At 39.9% G+C, this 19061-nt stretch overlaps 1 protein-coding gene across 4 annotated transcripts in view; it reads left to right on the top strand.

Moving 5' to 3' along the window:
• fndc4a (fibronectin type III domain containing 4a) overlaps positions 1-19061 on the top strand; it is a 236708-nt gene that overhangs the window by 171313 nt on the left and 46334 nt on the right. For all 4 annotated transcript variants that reach the window (XR_007247574.2, XR_007247575.2, XM_048531147.2 and 1 more), the window contains exon 4: positions 1001-1084. Coding sequence is in view for 2 of the 4 variants with exons in the window: in XM_048531147.2 (XP_048387104.1) it covers positions 1001-1084 (84 nt within the window). In the remaining 2 variants the exon portion in view is untranslated. The remainder of the gene's footprint in view (positions 1-1000; positions 1085-19061) is intronic.

The following is a 19061-nucleotide window of genomic DNA, read 5'->3' as shown; positions in this document are numbered from 1 at the left end:
TGAAGTTATCAAAGGAGCCCCTTTAGGATAATTCTGGCCTACAGCTACTAAAGAAAATTCAATAGGTAACTAGAAAGGACCATTGTAGATAGGGTCATGTCAGTGATATAACTAATAATTTGCATTGCCTTCCTTAGATGGCCCCCCCTAATGATCCTATGTTTACCAGTAGAGCCTTTAGAAATGGAACAATGTCCTTTAATCTCAAAATGTAGTCCCCAAAGATCCTAAGACAAAGTCAGACATGATGAGATATTATTTTAATAAAGTGAGAATTCCAGAATTAAACTATTTGAGTTTTGAATATAGTTCCTTTTGATAAATTAATATCGATAAACAAGTTTTAGGGCAAATTTTCATCATTGAGGGATAAATTGAAAATACTGTTGATCAGGGGTACAAGGGAGTGAACAAATTTTCTCAGCACCAGTGTTTCTAGAATTAAAAAGGTGGGTTTGTAGGCATAGCCAACAAAATGTTTCAGGTACAAATCTGCTATTCCGGCAAATATATCAAAAGTGGAAAATTTCAAGTTTGCTTGCACCATTGAAATAATTAGCTTACATTTGGATTGTTTCTAATCTATTTTGGTTTTAAAAGCTAACTTTGTCCCTAAAGTGACTGTTGTAAATTGGAACTTTTTGATGAAGTAATATAGTTGAGATAGAAGACCTCATTGCATGTTTTGAACTTGATTTTGATATTGGATTGTGAGTTACAGATGCAGATTTAGAAATGGCTATCTGTCAGGCATAAAATACCATGTATAAATTATTTCCAGCTCCAAGTATATGTTTGGATACCTGCACATGGTTGGATTTGAATTATTCACTCCGTGAAAGGTTTAACGAAGCCTTTTGAGGCCCCAAAGTTTAAGACTGGTATTGAATTTTCTAAGGATGTTCTTTTTTTACTGATGTGTTCAATTATTCAGTGTGTTGAAATCCATTAGTTGTTAGCCTTGCTCACTGGAATTTGAGATTTTTTTTTTTGACTGCAGATGACCCAACAGTCCAGGAGATGAACTTACCTTTGCAGACAGGAGAGATGATTATTATTGTGACTGTCTTGATCATGTGGGCAGGTGAGTAGCCCCTATTTTTGGCAGTTATCTTTCCGCCAACTAAGTTACTTATTCATGCATAGTTTGTCTTTGTTGATTTATTTAAACCAAAATTAATGACTGTTGACTATAGCTAGCGTTGCTCTTTCATTCTGAGCAATACTGATTTTCATCTTTTGGTCTTGCAGGAACTGTAGAATTATTGCATGACTCGGTTCAAAAATAACTTGGAAGAATTATTATGAAGTCATCAAGTAGACCCAGTAGGATAATTCTCACCCACAGCTAATTTTAAAAAAAAAACACAAATGGGTAACTAGAGAGGACCATTGTGGATTAAAGCATATTTGTGATAAAACTAACAATTAGCACCTTCTTCCTTTATATAGCTCCTCTGATGGTCCTACGTTTACCATCATAGCCTTGGAAATGCAAACACCCAGTCATCCTTTTATGTTTCCACTGCTCTCTTTGCTGAGGCTAAACTTTATGGATTTCCTACCTTCTAGATATGACGTTGTAGTCCCTGATTCTGGATCTGTTCATTCTTTGACATACTAATTTATTCTATATAATGTGTGGCAAATTGAGCAAAAACCCTTGGTGGAACCATTAACTGGAAAAACCTAATTTTTGTATTGAACTTAAAAACTTGAAGAATATGGATGTGAAGAGGGATCTTGGTGTTCGTGTACATAGATCAGCCACCTAGGTTGATAGTACTGTTAAGAAGGCTTATGGTGTGTTAGGTTTTATTGGTAGAGGGATTGAGTTCCGGAGCCATGATGTCATGCTGCAACTGTACAAAACGCTAGTGCGGCCTCATTTGGAATATTGTGTGCAGTTCTGATCGCCCCATTACAGCAAGGATGTGGAAGCATTGGAAAAGGTGCAGAGGAGATTTACCAGGATGTTGCCTGGACTGGAGCGCAGGCCCTATGAAGAAAGGCTGAGGGACTTGGATCTGTTCTCATTGGAGAGAAGGAGGCTGAGAGGGGATTTAATAGAGACATGCAAGATGATCAGAGGATTAGATAGGGTGGACTGTAAGAGTCTTTTTCTGAGGATGATGACTTCAGCTTGTACAAGGGGGCATAGCTACAAATTGAGGGGTGATAGATTTAAGACAGATGTCAAAGGCAGACTCTTTACTCAGAGAGTGGTAAGGGCGTGGAATCCTCTGTCTGCCAATGTAGTTAACTCAGCCACATTAGGGGTATTTAAATAGTCCTTGAATAAGCATATGGATGATGATGGGATAGTGTCGGAGGAGGGGCTTAGATTAGTTCACAGGTCGGCGCAACATCAAGGGCCGAAGGGCCTGTTCTGCACTGTATTGTTTTATGTTCTATGCTCTATACAGACAACAATGTATTAACTCACCAACATTCTATCATACCATGTAGTTTAGATTTCATTGAATAAAGTCATGGCGCTTTGAAGTGAAAAATGATTAGATATGAGTTCACCAAACTAAGTTATTTTCACAATGTTCTTTAATGGATTAGTTATGAAACTTCTTAATATTCTGATTAAATGTATGATATTGCTTGTTGTCAATGATAAGATCATTTAACTATGGCCAGAGAATGGCTACACGCATATTAACAGGAATAGGTTTGAAATAATGTAGTAATTGAAAAATCCATTGCAACTAATTTGAGCAATGAATGAGAAGACAATGTTAATTGATGTTTTTCTGAAATCAGCTCTGGGTTTATGACACAAGGAGCAAAGGTCCCAGCCATATTTGAAGAACCAGTGCGAGCCCCAGAATGCTTTACTCTGAGACACCCAACTTCATTTAATTCAAATTGGGCATTTGCTGGACAGCAAATGGCCACCCATGCAATTAACGTCCAAGCAAGGCAGTAATTTTGCCGTAATCAGAGCCCATAACTCTGGTACCATCAGAACCAATAGGGATAAAGGCCAGCGATACAGTGAGAGCCACCTTGTGGGTTGCCAGTGGTCCCACAGAAAGAGAAAATTGTGGGCAGGGTGGGGTTCACAGGGAGGCAATTTGCCAGGCCAATAAAATGGGGTTCAACACCAAGGCAAGGGGAGGGACTTTGTGCCTACTTTCCTTCCCACCGTCTTCTGAATACTGGCTAGCCAGTTAGGCTGATAGGTAGCCTCTCCAAATAGCAAGTACCTTATCTGCCACTGGGTGAGTTATCAGCAGGGCAGGCTGGTTAAAACGGTTAATTGGCCCTTAAGTGACATCTCTGAACTTGATCAAAGTGAAGATGGGAGAACTACAGGGTCTCCAACTCACTTTATCACATGGTCACTCCCATCCGCATCTCCAACTCACTTCAAGAGGGAGCGTTAACTTAGATTCTAGAATAATAGAATTATGATGATGAGGCTTGAGCATGAAAATGATTTGAACCTTTTTAGATTCAACAGGTAGCACAATATTCTTAAAATCCATATTGTGCAGAAGTTAAAAATTATCCCTGCATTTCAGGTTACAACAGATTGCACATACAGTTTCTATAGCTTGTATTATAAAGAAGCAATCTTTGCACATTCAGTGACAATCCCACTATATGTTTGATTGAATATTACCAGGAAGAGTGCTGGGGAGAATGTGTGGATTTTGAGAAATCCAGAGTGTCTGACAATGAGAGGGTCTAATTTTTTAAAAATTTGATTCAATCTTGCAACCAGCAGCTTACCGGATTGAGTGCCAGATAAATGTTCAGGAGCACATTTGACAACAGTATGCTGTAGCAGTCAGGGACACTAATGGATGAATTCTGGCATTCAGTGAAGGCTGAAGACTCTGTGCTTTGATCGTAGTTGAGTGGGAAGCACAATTACTGAGGCTACCATTGAGAATGAAGGTAATGGGGACATTATGGATGGAGGAGGTCAAGATTTCTTTGTCAGGAAAATGGCTAAGAAGTCCTCTTCCATGCCCATGAGCAGCTGATCTCAAATAATTACCAGCAGCACAACACCCTTTGCCTCAGATCTGTCTCCCTTCTACTTCAGCAATACAAATCGTATCAACAAGCCATGGTTTTGAGTTGTTAAGTAGGCCTCACCTGCATTTGAAGGAGCCTGATCAAAAGCCTGATTTGTGTTTGTCATGCACAGAAAGTTAAAATCAGGGTGATAGTGTCCATAGGAATTCTTACCTCTTGACACAGTGCACATTATAGTGAGGAGCCTGGTCCAAAATTACTGTAAGCCTTTCAGAGAAATATTGTAGAGGCATTAAGTCATTTAGTTCTTATTCATAATCCTCACAGGGAAATATATATGTTGAGTTTCCATGTCAAAGAAAAGGTTCTTGGGAATGGTTGTGTGAGATAAGAAAATGTAGAACTTTCACTGAAAACAGCAAATACCTGTGAGCCGATTGTTTCAATTGTGCAGAAAAATGAAAGGCAAAAATTTCCACTTTTGACACTGGTTGTAGTTATTACTGCCTGATACCCGCAGAGAGATGTGCATTTTAATGCAAACTCACAATATTCATTCATGTTAGAGTCTAACGAGGAGAAATGTATTTGCATAGGACCAATTTGCTTGGTTCCTAGCAGACTCCATGGATTCTCTGGGGCAAGCACCACTAGGGAGTGCACCTGCATGAGCTATATGTCCCTCTTTTCTGATATCAATAAGAAATAACTCAAGGCCTGTGGCACCATTCGCGCTGGGGAAAATCTACCTAAATCTGTGTCACGTTACTTGAAGCACTGTTACAAAATATCTCTCCCGAAACAGTATTTGACGTTATCCTTTAAAATATATGCTGGCAGAACTAGTTATGTCACTTTTTTTTGTCTCCATTGCTGCTTTTAATTTTTCATCACCAAACATCTTATTTAATGATCAACATGTGGATAATTTACATCCTCCAATAAATGGGTCAGAATAATACTGCCACAAAAATACTGGAGGTTATTTTTAAGTGGGCAGTGTAACTGGAGGCACAGATGAACAGATGGACTGAACATGTGTGAATTTTTAGGTTTAGATTATATGCATGTTTCAGAAGCTGTTTTAGCAGAGTCTTATTCCTTGCTTGGCCTGGCACGTAGAAGAAATGACATCCAGAAGATCATAGAACACCTATTGTGTGGAAACAGGCCCTTCGGCCCAACAAGTTCACATTGACCCTCAAGAGCATCCCACCCAGATCCATCTCCCGATAACCTACCTAATTTACACATCCCTGAACACTATGGGAAACTTAGCATGGCCAATCCACCCAGTCTACACATCTTTGGACTGTGGAAGGAAACCGGAGCACTCAGAGGAAACCCACGCAGACATGGGGAGGATGTGTAAACTCCACACAGACAGTTGCCTTAGGGTGGAATCAAACCCGGGTCCCTGGAGCTGTGAGGCAGCGGCGCTAACTACTGAGCCACTGTGTTGCCCTTTTAAGCGAAAGATCTCCATGATGATCCCTAAGACCACTGTATAGAGAGAATTAGAAACTTGCAGGCCTCTTTGACCTTCCATAGGAGAGTCCTAGATGTTTGGACTAATACTTAGTTTTTGTTCTCACTCTGTTACCTCTGGTGCCGTGCACCAATTTAGAATTAAGTTTATTGTCGTGTGTACTCCAGCACAGAAGCACAGGAATGCAGTGAAAAGTTTACAATACCTAAAAAAGCAGTTAGGTACAAATCTTAGGTACAAGATAGAGAGATTTTAAAAAGTTCCATTACCTTACAGTTATTCATTATGTAATTTAGACAAATAAGAACTAAAGTTAAAACGATAAACATCACAGTCTTCCAATCAAGGGCCTGCAGTAGATCAATGCAGGAGGCTTCCACACATGGTCTGATCAAGCTGCTGACTGCCCCACCGGTTCCCAGTCCAACAGCCGTCCCCGCTCAACTCGGGCCTCCAGTCTGCTGGACATCCCCACTCCACTCAGGGCATGCTGGTTGTCTATCCCTAAGCCTACTCAATTTCACTTATGTATCATCACCAACTTCACCCTATCCTCAATTCATCTGTTGGGGAAATCTTCATTCATGCCATTTTTACCTCTAGACTAGACTTTATCAACATATTGCAAGTAGTTCTCCCACGTCTTACCCTCTGTGTAAACACAAGGTCATCAATTACTTTATCACTTGTACTTATTCCCACCAAGTCCCATTTAGCTATTATCACTTCATTTCATTAGATTCTAATCGAGAAATAGCTTCCTTTTAAATCCTTGTCCTTATTTCAAATCATTCCCTGACCATACCCTCCCTTGTATCTGTAAACTTCTTGAATTCCGCAATTCTGTATGATTTTTGAACTCTTACCGTCCCCAGTTTTAATCACTGTACCATTGGTGGCTGTGCCTTCTGTTGCTTTGGCCTTTAACACGGGAATTTCTGCCTTGTACACCTCTGCCTCACTACCTTCTATCCCCTTTTAAGACATTCTTTAAACATACGTTAAACTAGTTTTTGACAATCTGATCTGCCAACTCTTTATGTGCCTGGGTGTCGAATTTGTCATTAAAGTTTTATTATATTAAAAATGTTATAAAAATAGAAATTGATTACAACTTTATGGGTATCCCTCAAAATTGCTACCTCACAGATGAACCGCATAATCTAAACCTAAAAATTCACACGTTCAGTCCATCTATTCAGCTGTGCCTCCAGTGGAAAATGGCAGGAGTTGGGACACTTATTCCATTTCACTTACTTGTGTGAACACTCTCTGTACAAAGGATGCCCAGGTAATCATTAGCCAGTTTAAGTAAAGAAATAGTTGCTTAAGTAACACCTTTCACAACCTCCGAATGCCTAAAACTGTTTTACAACCAATGAATTGCAAAGGGATCCACAATAAAACACACAACTCTCCACTGTTTTTACAGCAGGGATTAAGAATCCCTCATATAGTACAACAAAACCAAATTTATTTTGTTTTTTTTATGGGATGGCCAAGCTGCTTTTTAATTAACCTTTAGAATGTGGTAGCAATGGTACCATTCCAAAATAGACTCTTCATGGATGTCAGAGACAAAAAAAAAACTGGAGATGCTGGGATCCAAGGTAGACAAACAGGAGGCTGGAAGAACACAGCATCCAGGCAGCACCTAGAGGTAAGAAGCAGTCACTGTTTTGGGTATAACACTTATTCAGGACCCGATGTGGGGGTAGGGGGAGCTGTAAATTAAGAGATGGGTAGAGGTGGAATGGCGGTGATAGGGGGACACTGATAGTTGGTACGACCTGGTTGGTCAATGCGAGGGTTGAATCCGGTTAGTGGCTGAAAGGGAAGGTCAGAAGGTGAAATGGAAGGGAAGAGGTGGGACTGGAAGGGGAGCCAGGGGACGGGTGGGAAAGTTATTTGAAATTGGAGAACTCAAATGTTGAGTCTACCAGGCTATAGTGTGCCCAGACTGAAGATAAGTTGTTGTTATTCAAATTTGTGTTGCGAATCACTGTGACACTGGAGGAGGCCGGACATGTTGGCGGATGAATGGGACGGTGACTTGGAATGGGTGGTGACCAGGAGGTTAGGTTGGTCAGGACGGGCCAGACGAAAATGCTTGGCGAAATAGTCACTTAGTCTACATTTGGTCTCACCAATGTAGAGAAGATCACATGGGAACATTGAATGCAATAGAGTAGGTTGGAGGAGATGCAGGAGAAGCTCTGTCTCACTTGGAAGGACTATTTAAGGCCCTGTTTGGAGGTGAGGGAGGTGGTGTTGCATCTTTTATCGTTACAGGGGAAGGTACCGGGCAGGTTGGAGTGGTTGGTGGGTAGTGTGGCATGAACGAAGGAGGGACGAAGGGAATGGCCCTTGCAGAAGGCAGATGTGGTGAGGAATGGAACACGTTCCAGGTCCTGGGGTCTAATTGGAGTTGGTCATTGTCTACTCATAGATGTCCCTGAATGAAAGATGTCATGTGGCTCAGTAACGTAATTGCAAACTGAGTTTCATCAAATGAGTCTGTTTACTTTTAGGGAGTAACATTCTGTGTCTCACCAAATATTTTGTTGCCTGCTGAGTTGCAGGAGCAGCAGGAACCATAACTACAGATGTAGGGATTTACTTGTACTTCCTGTCATTTCCACAAATACAAAGGTGAGGTTTCAAAGAAAAAGAAATCCCCGGCCAAGCAATTATTTCTGAAACGTTGTCAAAATTATGTCCCCCATGGAATAATTTAAAATTTGTGTATTACTTTTATTAAACCATATTGTTTTCAGATGGAAAGAGGACAATGACTGAGGAAATGTTTAATAGTGGGTTGTTCAGGTCTTCAGACAAGCTCAGATCAGATTTCTAAATTATTGTTAAACAACATTTATTGATAGACCGTATATGATGGTAAAGCTACAGACCTGTGTAACAGATTCCAACATCCTACAATAGCCCTCACACATGGTTACTGAGGTCACATCAAATCACAGTTTACCTCCGGCACTCATCTAAACATAGAACATAGATCAGCACAGCAAAGGAACAGGCCTTTTGGCCCACCATGTTTATGCCAACTATGTTGCCATTCAAAACTTAACCCCATTTGGTGCACATGGTCAATATCACTTATTCTCTGTCTGTTCATTTGTCTGTCTAAATGCCTCTTAAACTTTGCTGACGTATCTGCTCCTACCATTAACCCTGACAAGACATTTCACACACCTACTATTTTCTGTGTTTAAAAAAAACTTATTTTGCAAATCACTTATATTTTATCCCCTCTGACCGTAATCTTACGCCCCCTCATATCTGAAATTTCCAACGCAGGAAAAAAGACCCTGACTAACCATCCAATCTTTGCATCTTATTACTTTACATACTTTTATCAGGTCATCCCGCTGCCTGTGATGCTCTAGTGAAAACAATCCAAGTATGCCCAACCCCTCCTTATAGCTAATATACTCAAATCCAGCCAACGCCTGGATAAACGCCTTTCGTACCCTCTCCAGAGCCTCCACATCCTTCCTGGCTCCAGAACTGCACTCAATACACCAAATGTGGCCTTACTTAAGTCTGGTACAGCTGCAACAAAACTTGTCAACTTTTATTCTCAATGCCCTGAATGATAAAGGCAAACATGCCATTGGCTTGTTTATCACCTTATTCACTTGTGTTGCCACTTTCGCAGAGCTATGGACTTGTACTCCAAGATCTTCTGTCAATCAGTGCTTCTAAGGCTCCTGCCACTAACTAAGTGCTTTTCTCTTGTATTTGACTTCCCAAAATGCATCATCTTACACTTGTCCAGAATAAACTCCATCTGCTATATCTGTGCTCACCTTTCCAACAGATCTATAGCTTTCTGTATCTTTTGGTAGCCTTCCTCACTATCTACATCTCTCCCAATTTTCGCAAACAAAAACAGAAATTGCTGGAATAACAAAGTGTGAAGCTGGATGAACACAGCAGGCCAAGTAGCATATCAGGAGCACAAAAGCTGACGTTTCGGGCCTAGACCCTTCATCAGGTGATGAAGATCTGTGCTCCTGAGATGCTGCTTGCCCTGCTGTGTTCATCCAGCTTCACATTATGTTATCTTGGATTCTCCAGCATCTGCAGTTCCCATTATCTCACAAATTACTGGAAAGTGTGTTTGACAGCATCTACAGAGAGAAACTGAAGTTAATGTCTTGGGTCGAGTGACCATTCCTCGATTCCTCCAATTTTCATCATGTCTACAAACTTATTAATCAGTCCACCTACATTTTCAACTAAATTATTCTATATATTTTATATAACAAACATTAGAGGCCAGCACTGATTCTTGAGCAACACCACTGGTCACAGAGCTCCAAACAGAAAACACCCCCACCCCCACCAAAACTACCATTCATCTCCTATGACCACGCCAGTTTTGTATCCAATTTGCCATGGATCCCACATGACTTAATCTTCTAGACCAGTTTACAGAGAAGGACCTCATCAAATGCTTTAATAAAGTCCATGTGGACAATGTCTGCTGCCCTATCTTGTCAATCATCTTTGTCATTTACTCAAAAAAAAGTCAAGTCTGTGAAACAAGACCTACCCCACATAAAGCCATGCTGACCATCCATAAGAAACCCATTCTTTTCCAAATGCAAATAAATCTTGTCCCTAAGAATCTTCTCCAAAAGCTTCCTTCCCACTGAAGTGAGGCTCAATGGCCTATAATTTCTTGGATTATCCCTGTTGCCCTTAAGCAAAGGAACACCTCACATGTGGCCAAAAAGATACAAAGATCTCTGTCAAGGTCTCAGCAACCTCCTACCTTGCCTCTTTGTGTTCTGGTATAGATCCCATCAAGCCATGAGAACATAACTACCTTAATTTTTTCCATGATACCCAACACCACCATCTCCTTAATATCAACAAGTCCCAGAGTATTAACATGTCCCTCCCTGATCTCGCCATTGTCCATGTCCTTTTCCTTAGTGAATACTGATACAAAGTGTTCAGTAAAGACCTCATCCACTTCCTCTGGCACCATATATAAATTCCCAAATTTGTCAAGGAGTGGACCTACTTTTTCTTCAATTACCTCTTGTCTGAATATATGTAGAAAATGCCTCGGGATTCTTCTTAATCCTACTTGCCAGGGATATTTTGTGGTCCCTTCTCACCCTTCTAATTTCTTGATTATGTTCTTTTCCACTTTCTTTATCTTCCTCAAGACCCTTGTTTGATCTCTTTTTCCTACACCTTACATATGCTTCCTTTTTCTTTTTGAGTAAACTTTCAATATGACAAGGGCATCCATGGTCCTGAATCTTATCATTCTTATCTTTCATCCTCACAAGAATATGCTGGTCCTGAGCTCAGGATGTAACAAATATGCGGATCAGTCTCTTTAAGGAACAAAACAACAATAAAAAGAGAAAACAGGATTTCAAATAAGCTGTCAAAACAGAGCAAAGTATCACAAGGCACAGAACACATCAACAGTAAACATAAGCTGAATGAAAATAGAAGTGGATAGTAGCCAGGTGTAAAAACAACTACAAAAAGAAAAAAATAGAATAGGTTTCTACAGACTAAAGTGGTTAAGTGGTATGGGGAAAGAGCAAGACTAGGAATGAAAGAACAGACTTGATCACGTTGAATAGAGTTGGTTGGCTGAATGGCCCACTCTGGCTTAAATTTTCTATGTTTATAGGAAAGAAACAAGATTGGTTTTACTATGTTGGAAAATTGTGCGACTTTGCACTATATTAAGATATAACACATTTGCCATGGATCCTTTGCGAGTGCATCTTCTGAACTAACTTACAAAGAGGGACCTTGTCAAATGCTTTAATAAAACCCATGTAGACAACATCCACTGTCCTACTTTATCAATCATCTGTCACTTCCTCAAAAATCTCAAACAAGTCTGTGAAACAAGACCTCCCCTACATAAACCTATGTTGACTATCCCTTTTCTATGTGAGTAAATCCTGTCCCTAAGAATCTTCTCCAACAATTTCCCTATCACTGATGTGAGGGTCAATGGCATAACACACATTCACATGGAATTTCTTTGTTTGTTATCCTCCCAGACTCACAAACATATTTAAAATTAAAAAGTTTCCTGTTGCCTTTGGAATAGTACTGAAAGAATTTCACACTATTATGAGACAAAATTATCTCTGGCCCATCAGTTTGTAAAAGAAGTTATAAAAATCTCCCTCCAGTGGTGGAAAACATTATCAGCTGAGTATTGTTTACAATGTTTCATTTCATGAAACAATTCTTTGTCATTTTATAGCAGAGTGCATTATTTCTAAAATTTCATTTCCTCTCAACAAAAATTGAAATGTTTATATACTGGCAATGGCTTTATGTAATAGTATTACAAATCATTGACAAAATAATTGACAATAGTTGTTAGTTTTAGGGAGTTTTTAAATACAAGCTGTGTTGATTTGAATGAAATTAAGCAGGTTAAAGTGTTAAATTCATCCTATTCCCATTTAAAAATAAGCTGTGCAGTGGTCTAAACAGAAATGTGAGCATGTATAGATGACGAAATCAAGAGTCATTACAGAAAATTAGCACTAAAACATATGAACAGCCATTTTACACCATCTCAGAGGGCTGTATTTCAAAACTGTGGGTCACTGATGCAAAAGAAAACTGAAATTAAAGTTGTTCACATAAATTACATAATAATATAAGGGAGTTTTGTAACAGGGATCAATGACATACGGGATTGAACATCCCAATGATATACATTGGGATGTTCAATCAGAAATAGTGCTAGAGCCAACTTCTCAAGAGATGGACTTAATAATTTACAAGAAAGTTATGGCTTTAGTCATATTATTCTGTTAATAAAATGTCAGTGGCATATGTTATTGTACAATTTTTAGGAGGATGACTTTTATGAAAAGCAATTTAATATTCTTTATGTCACATTGTACCTGTACCTCTAGAGCTGAATGGCCATTAATGCAAATATACAGCAGCAAACGATTAATTTTAAATCACAGATGACCCTTTTTGTTCATCAATGAGTCCTGAACCAGAATGAATTAACCTTTTGCCTGAATAAAATGTATCAAAGTATGAATATCAGAAATAAAATCTTATCATTTCAGTTGGTTGGCAGCCTGATTGGGTGTGATTTCTTTTCTTTTCCCCTAACCTGGAGGGCATTCAAAAGGAAAGATTAGAGAAAGAGATTTGCTTCTTAAAGTTACACTCCTGCACGCGATTCTAACCTGCCTGACCATTCCGCAGGAAGCAAAAATGAAACAAAGCTATCTTTGCAGTCCTGGAGCACCTGAGTGTGGACCTCAACAGATAGTCTTCATGATTCTGAAGCCTGATTGACTACCAACACCTAAAAACCAAGGCACCAATATCAAGGCCACTGAGAGGTTGAGAAGCTCGCCAGTCCACTCTTAATAAGTTGATTGTCATGCAATATGACAAGCTTTCTCAACAGTGGCAGCAGTATGTAGGTCATCACCAAACATGCCCATCCTCACATCTAGTCTTAATAAGGGAAAATGTCAGCAAATCTTCACATTGCGCATTCTTGCTTGGTTTCTATTTTAGCTCTTCAGAAGAAGAATATAATTCTCAGATTAATCTTGCTCTGTTCATATTCTTTGTGGAAGAGGTAGCATGCAGGAATCAAAAAAGAGTGGGGGGATGTGAAATATTACACAAAAGATAAGCAGAAGCAATATAGATGCCTAAATGACGATTGTCAAGCAAGTCCTGAAAGAGGCAGCAATTAAAGTCACTGATAGTGCTCATGTTTGTGATCTTTCCTATATTTGTATATAAAAGGCTTATGGATAAGTGTTTCTTTGTTTGTTTAATACTGAATAATCATTACCATCAGGTTAAACTTTCAAATTTTTCTTTTATCCCACCCTTTGTATTGCAATCCTTTCCTTTTAAAGTGTGCTTCTCAAATTTTCAAATGACAACTCACATTATGCCAGGAGACAAGGTTCAGGGCACCAATGACATAACACAATTAAATGTGATATTTTTCTGATAGTATCGCAATCATTTCCTCTTCTAGCAACTGCGCATATATTTTCATTCTTAGAGCTCTCAGTAGGAAACCTTATCTTGAAGGCAGCTTTCATCTGTTTTCACTTCATGACTGATCCAACACATCTGCAACTTCAATCTAAACATAAGAATATCTAATAAAATACTCCCCGCTGTGGGTGACTCAAGTTAAAATGTCTAAAATTGAAATGGTTCTGATTTGATGACATAAAGATATCAATGTCTTAAACAATATTTTTGTTACAAGTGCACATTACTGTATAATTGATTGACACCTGCTTATTTGCTATCAATCTTGCTCTGTATCTTTACACAATGCCAGAATGTTTTCAGAAGTTGCTGCAGGATAAACTGTAATTTCATAATCATTTGTGATTAGAACACAGTTGTCAGCAAAGAACTGTAGATGGATTTGCCCCTCTTTCCTTGGAACACACAATCAATGATTGAGGTCAAATTCTCCAATTTATAGCAATGTTTTTGTTGGTCAGTCAACAGTGAATGAAGAAAATATTGGAAAAAAGTCATTTCTCGTGTATCACAAGAAAATTCCAAATCCACCACTTGTCATTGTGCATACTTGAAAATAATTTGTTTGTGAAGGTAGCAATAATTCAGACTTCAAAATTAATGGAAAAGTATCTTTTTCTGCTATAAATGAAAAATAATCCACTGCCCAAGTAGCACAATTTATGCTTAGTATTGATCTCCCTGCTTTCACCTAAGACCACAAGATGTAGAAGCAGTGTGGAGCTGGACAAACACAGCAGGCCAGGCAGTATCAGAGGAGCAAGAAAGCAGACGTTTCAGAAGAAGGGTCTGAAGGCACGGTGGCTCAGTGGTTAGCAGTGCAGCCGCACAGCACCAGGGACCCAGTTTCGATCCCAACCTTGGGTAACTGTCTGTGTGAAGTTTGCACGTTCTCCCCGAGTCTGCGTGGGTTTCCTCCAGGTGCTCCGGTTTCCTCCCACAGTGCAAAGATGTGCAGGCTAGGTGGATTGGCCATGCTAAATTGCCTGTGGTGTTCAGGGGTGTGTGGGTTATAGTGGGATGGGTCTGGGTGGGATGCTCCAAAGGGCGGTGTGGAATTGTTGGGCCAAAGGGCCTGTTCTCACACTGTAGGGAATCTAATCTAAGGGTCCTGACCCAAAACGTCAACTTTCCTGCTCCTCTGATGGTGCCTTGCCAGCTGTGTTCCTCCAGCTCCACGCTGTATTATCTCTGATTCCAGCATCAGCAGTTATTACAATTGCCAAGAAGTAGAAGCAGAACCAGAAGATTAAGCCCATAGAGTATATTCAGCCATACAGTGAGCTTGTGGTTGATTAATTGGGCGGCATGATGGTACAGTGGTTAGCCCTGCTGCTTACAGCACCAGGGACCTAGGTTCAGTCCCAGCCTTGGGTAACTGTGTGGAGTTTGTCCTTTCTCTCCGTGCCTGTGTGGATTTCCTCCGGATGCTCTGGTCACATCCCACAGTCCAAAGATGCATGTGTTAAGTTGATTGGCCATGCTAAATTGCCCCTTGGTGTCCCACAGATGTGCAGGCTAGGTGGGTTGGCCATGATATAGAACATAGAACATAGAAAAGTACAGCACAGTACAGGCCCTTCAGCCCACAATGTTGTGCCGTGGAATAATTCTAATCCAAAAATAACCTAACCTACATTCCCCTCAATTCACTGCTGTCCATGTGCATGTCCAGCAGTCGCTTAAATGTCACTAATGACTCTGCTTCCATGACTACCACTGGTAAGCTATTCCATGCTGTGTACAGTGATCGGGTGGCTCTGGGTGAGATGCTGTTCGGAGAGTTAGTTTGGACTCGATGGGCTGAACGTAGAGCATAGAACAATACAGTACAGGAATAGTTCCTTCTGCCCACAATGTTATGCCGAACATGACACCAAATTAAACTAATCCCTTCTGCCTGCCCTTGGTTCATGTCCCTCCATTCCTTGTATATTAATGTGCTTATCCAGAAGACTGTTAAACACCCCTGTCATATCTACATCCATGACCATTCCTGGCAGCGCATTCTACATTCCTACCACTGTCTGCGCAAAAATCTTGCTGCTCACATCTCCTTTGAACTTTCCCCCTCTCACCTTAAATGCATGTGCCCTAGTTTTAGACATCTCAAGCTGGGAAGAAGATTCTAAACGTCAACCCTACCTATGCATCTCATAATTTTATAGCCTTCTATCAAGTCTGTCCCCTCAGCCTCCAACGCTCCAAAGAAAACAGCCAGAGTTTTTCCGGCCTCCCCATATAGCTCATACCCTCTAAACCAGGCAGCATCCTGGTAAGCCTCTTCTGCACCTTTTCCAAAGCCTTCACATCCTTCTTGTAATGTGGTGACCAGAATTGAATGCAATATTCGCCTAACCAAAGTCGTATAAAGCTGCAACATGAGATCCTGATTCTTGCACTCAGTTCCCTGACCAATAAAGGCAAGCATGCCATATGCCTTCTTTACCACCCTATCTAATTCTGTGGCCATTTGCTGGGTGCTATGGACTCAAATCCTAAGATCCATCTGTACATCAGTGCTGTTCAGACCCCTGCCATTAACTGTAGACTTCTCCTTAATATTTGATCTCCCCAAGCGCAGCACTTCACCCTTACAGGGGTTAAACTCTATTCACCATTTCTCTGCCCATATCCGCAACTGATGTATATCCTTTAACAACTTTCTACACTATCCACAACTCCACAGATCTTCGTATTGTCTGCAATATTACCAACCCACCCATTTACATTTCCATCCAAGTCATTTTTATATATCACAAACAAATAGGTATCAGTATGGATCCCTGAGGAACACCCCTAATCTGACGTCCTGCCTAAAATTTGTTCCATCACCATCCTCTGCCTTCTGTAAGCAAGCCAATTCTAGCTCTGTGGCCAAGTCACCATGGATCCCATGCATGTTAGTCTCCTGAATGAGCCTACCATGAGGGACCTTGTCAAAATCCTTACTAACATCCATTGCTCTGTCATCATTGATCACCTTTGCCACTTCCTCAAAAAATTCAGTCAAGCTAGTGAGAAATTACCTGCCCTGCGCACAGCCATGTTGTCAGTCCCTAATTAGACCATGCTTTTCCAAATGTGTGTAAATCCTATCCCTAAGAATTCTGTCCACCAGCTTTCCGACCACTGATATGAGACTCACCAATCTTATAGTTTCCGGGATTACCCCTATTTCCCTTCTTGAAAGAGGAACAACATTAGTTACTCGCCAGTCCTCTGGGTTCTCTCAAGTGGCCAATGAGGATACAAAGATCTTGCCTCCCTCAATAATCTGGGATTGATACCATCGAGCCATGGAAACATTTCTACCTTAATGTTCTTCAAAAAACCCAACACCACTTCTTTCTCAATCTCAAAATGCCATAGCATTTTGACATGTTCTACACAAATCTCACTATCCTCCACATTCTTCTCTTTTGTGAATACTGAATTTCACTCACATATTCCACCTCCAAACACAAGTTTCCTCCTTTATATCCTTGAGTGGTCCTACCTTCTCCTAGTTATCCTCTTGTTTTAATGTTTTGGGCTTCTCTTTAACCCAACTTTCCAAGGTCATTTCATGGCCCTTTCTTGCTCTCCTAATTCCCAGCTAGAATTCTCTCTTGTTTTCTTTATACTCCTTACAGACCCTGTCTGATTTTACCTTCCTATGTCCCCAGAATGGCCTTTTTCTGCACGGTAGGGATTCTATGATAATCCTTAAATCTACTTACCTGCCTTTTCCCTTCAACCCATTATTCCATTACCAATTAAAAATCTGCTTATTTCAGCGCAGAGTATACTTAATGACCCAGCCTCCACAATGCTTTGCAGTAAAGAATTTCACATTCATGACCCTCTACAATGCAAAATCCTTCATCTCTCTTAAAGACATGACCCCTTATTCTAAGATTACGCCTTCTTGTACTAAGCTCTCCCACGAGGGAAAATGACCTTTCCACAACTAACCAATGAAGTTTTTGGATGATTCAATAGGGTTGCATCTTATTCTTCTGAATTCAGATAAGTACAAACCTAAACTTCTTATAAGACAGCTCCTTTGCACCTGGGATCAACGTAGCAAACCACCTTTGGACATATCCAAAATCAATATATCCTCAGTTAGATAAGGGACTGAAACAGTTCACAGTATTCCAAGTGCACTCTAACTGGTATCTTATGTAGTTTTATGAAGATTTCCCTATTTGTGTAGCCCATTTCCTTCAAAATATAGGCCAACATTTGCCTTCCCTATTACCTGCTTTATGTGATTTATGGACCTTGATTTTCAAATTCCTCCACTCTGTAGCCTTCTGCAGTCTTTCTCTGTTTAAATAATATTTAGCTCCTCTATATTCCTGTCAAAGTGTAAAACTTTCCATTTTCCCGCAGTATGTTCCATGTGCCATGTATTTGCCCACTCCCTTAACCTGTCTGTATCCTTCTGCAGACTCTGTGGATCCTCGCCACTTGCCTTCCCACTTTTTCTGGGAATCTGCAAACTATATAAATAGAGTATATTTATTTTCCTTGTTCAAGTCATTAATCTATATTGTAAATAATATTGTGCTTCATGTATATTTTGGATTTTTGATTTGGTTTCTAATCTCTGGATTATTTTTCTCTCGAAGTGAGGAGCACACAATGCAATTAGAACAAGTCATTTGATCCAAAATGCTACAAATGAATAAATATGCCTATTTAGTTAACTTAATGGGCACATATAGGCACAATTTCCTAGAAGCCTTTCATAGCTTTATTAGAATCTGTTCCTTCAAACTGAGATAATAAACAAAGAGCTGTTTCCATTTTCATGTCAGCTAGGTGACATAGCTGTTGCTCTGGGAATGCATAATTTATTCCTTCAACGTCAATTAGAAGAACTGTTGAGGATCAGCTGTCTGACAGGTCATGTGTTAGTACAGAAGTACCCAACATATGATGCTGCTTTTACTATCTGTCACCAAGTCTCACGCCTTTTCTAAATTATTTTCATTGTGAATCATAAACTGCAAGCTGTGATTTTCATCCTTTTGCTAATCATTTTCAATTTATTGCATGAGGCACATTTTTTCCCTGTTGAAATCACAATTACTATCTTGTGCAAAAAAATCACTTTGCTTCTAAGCAATGATTGGTATTCTGCAATTTTAAAATCAAATATCAGATATGGAAATTTTCATACATTTGTAACCGAGATTAGAGCTGGCATTTTGTGGTGTTAAGCTGTATCCAGAGAAGTACGAAAGAAGCAGATGTCCTACCCTCATTTCCAACAAATTCCATTTTCTTGTTGTTAGGGAAAGAAATGGGACAAGAATTTCATTGGAAGGAAACCCAAGCTCAGAAATGAGTGGTAAGTTCAAATAGAGACCCCCATTTTGGTAGTTCTAAGGTCTGAACGTGAAGCATTGGAATCACAAATGTATAGTATGCACAAAAGCACTCTTGAGGAGTGGATGAGGTCTGTTTCAGTGCCATGATCTGAACTTATTTCAATAACAAGTTTTTT

This window comes from Stegostoma tigrinum, chromosome 4 (assembly GCF_030684315.1).
Source record: "Stegostoma tigrinum isolate sSteTig4 chromosome 4, sSteTig4.hap1, whole genome shotgun sequence".
Taxonomy (NCBI): Eukaryota; Metazoa; Chordata; class Chondrichthyes; order Orectolobiformes; family Stegostomatidae; genus Stegostoma; species Stegostoma tigrinum.
This window is presented reverse-complemented; position numbering and strand designations above follow the sequence as displayed.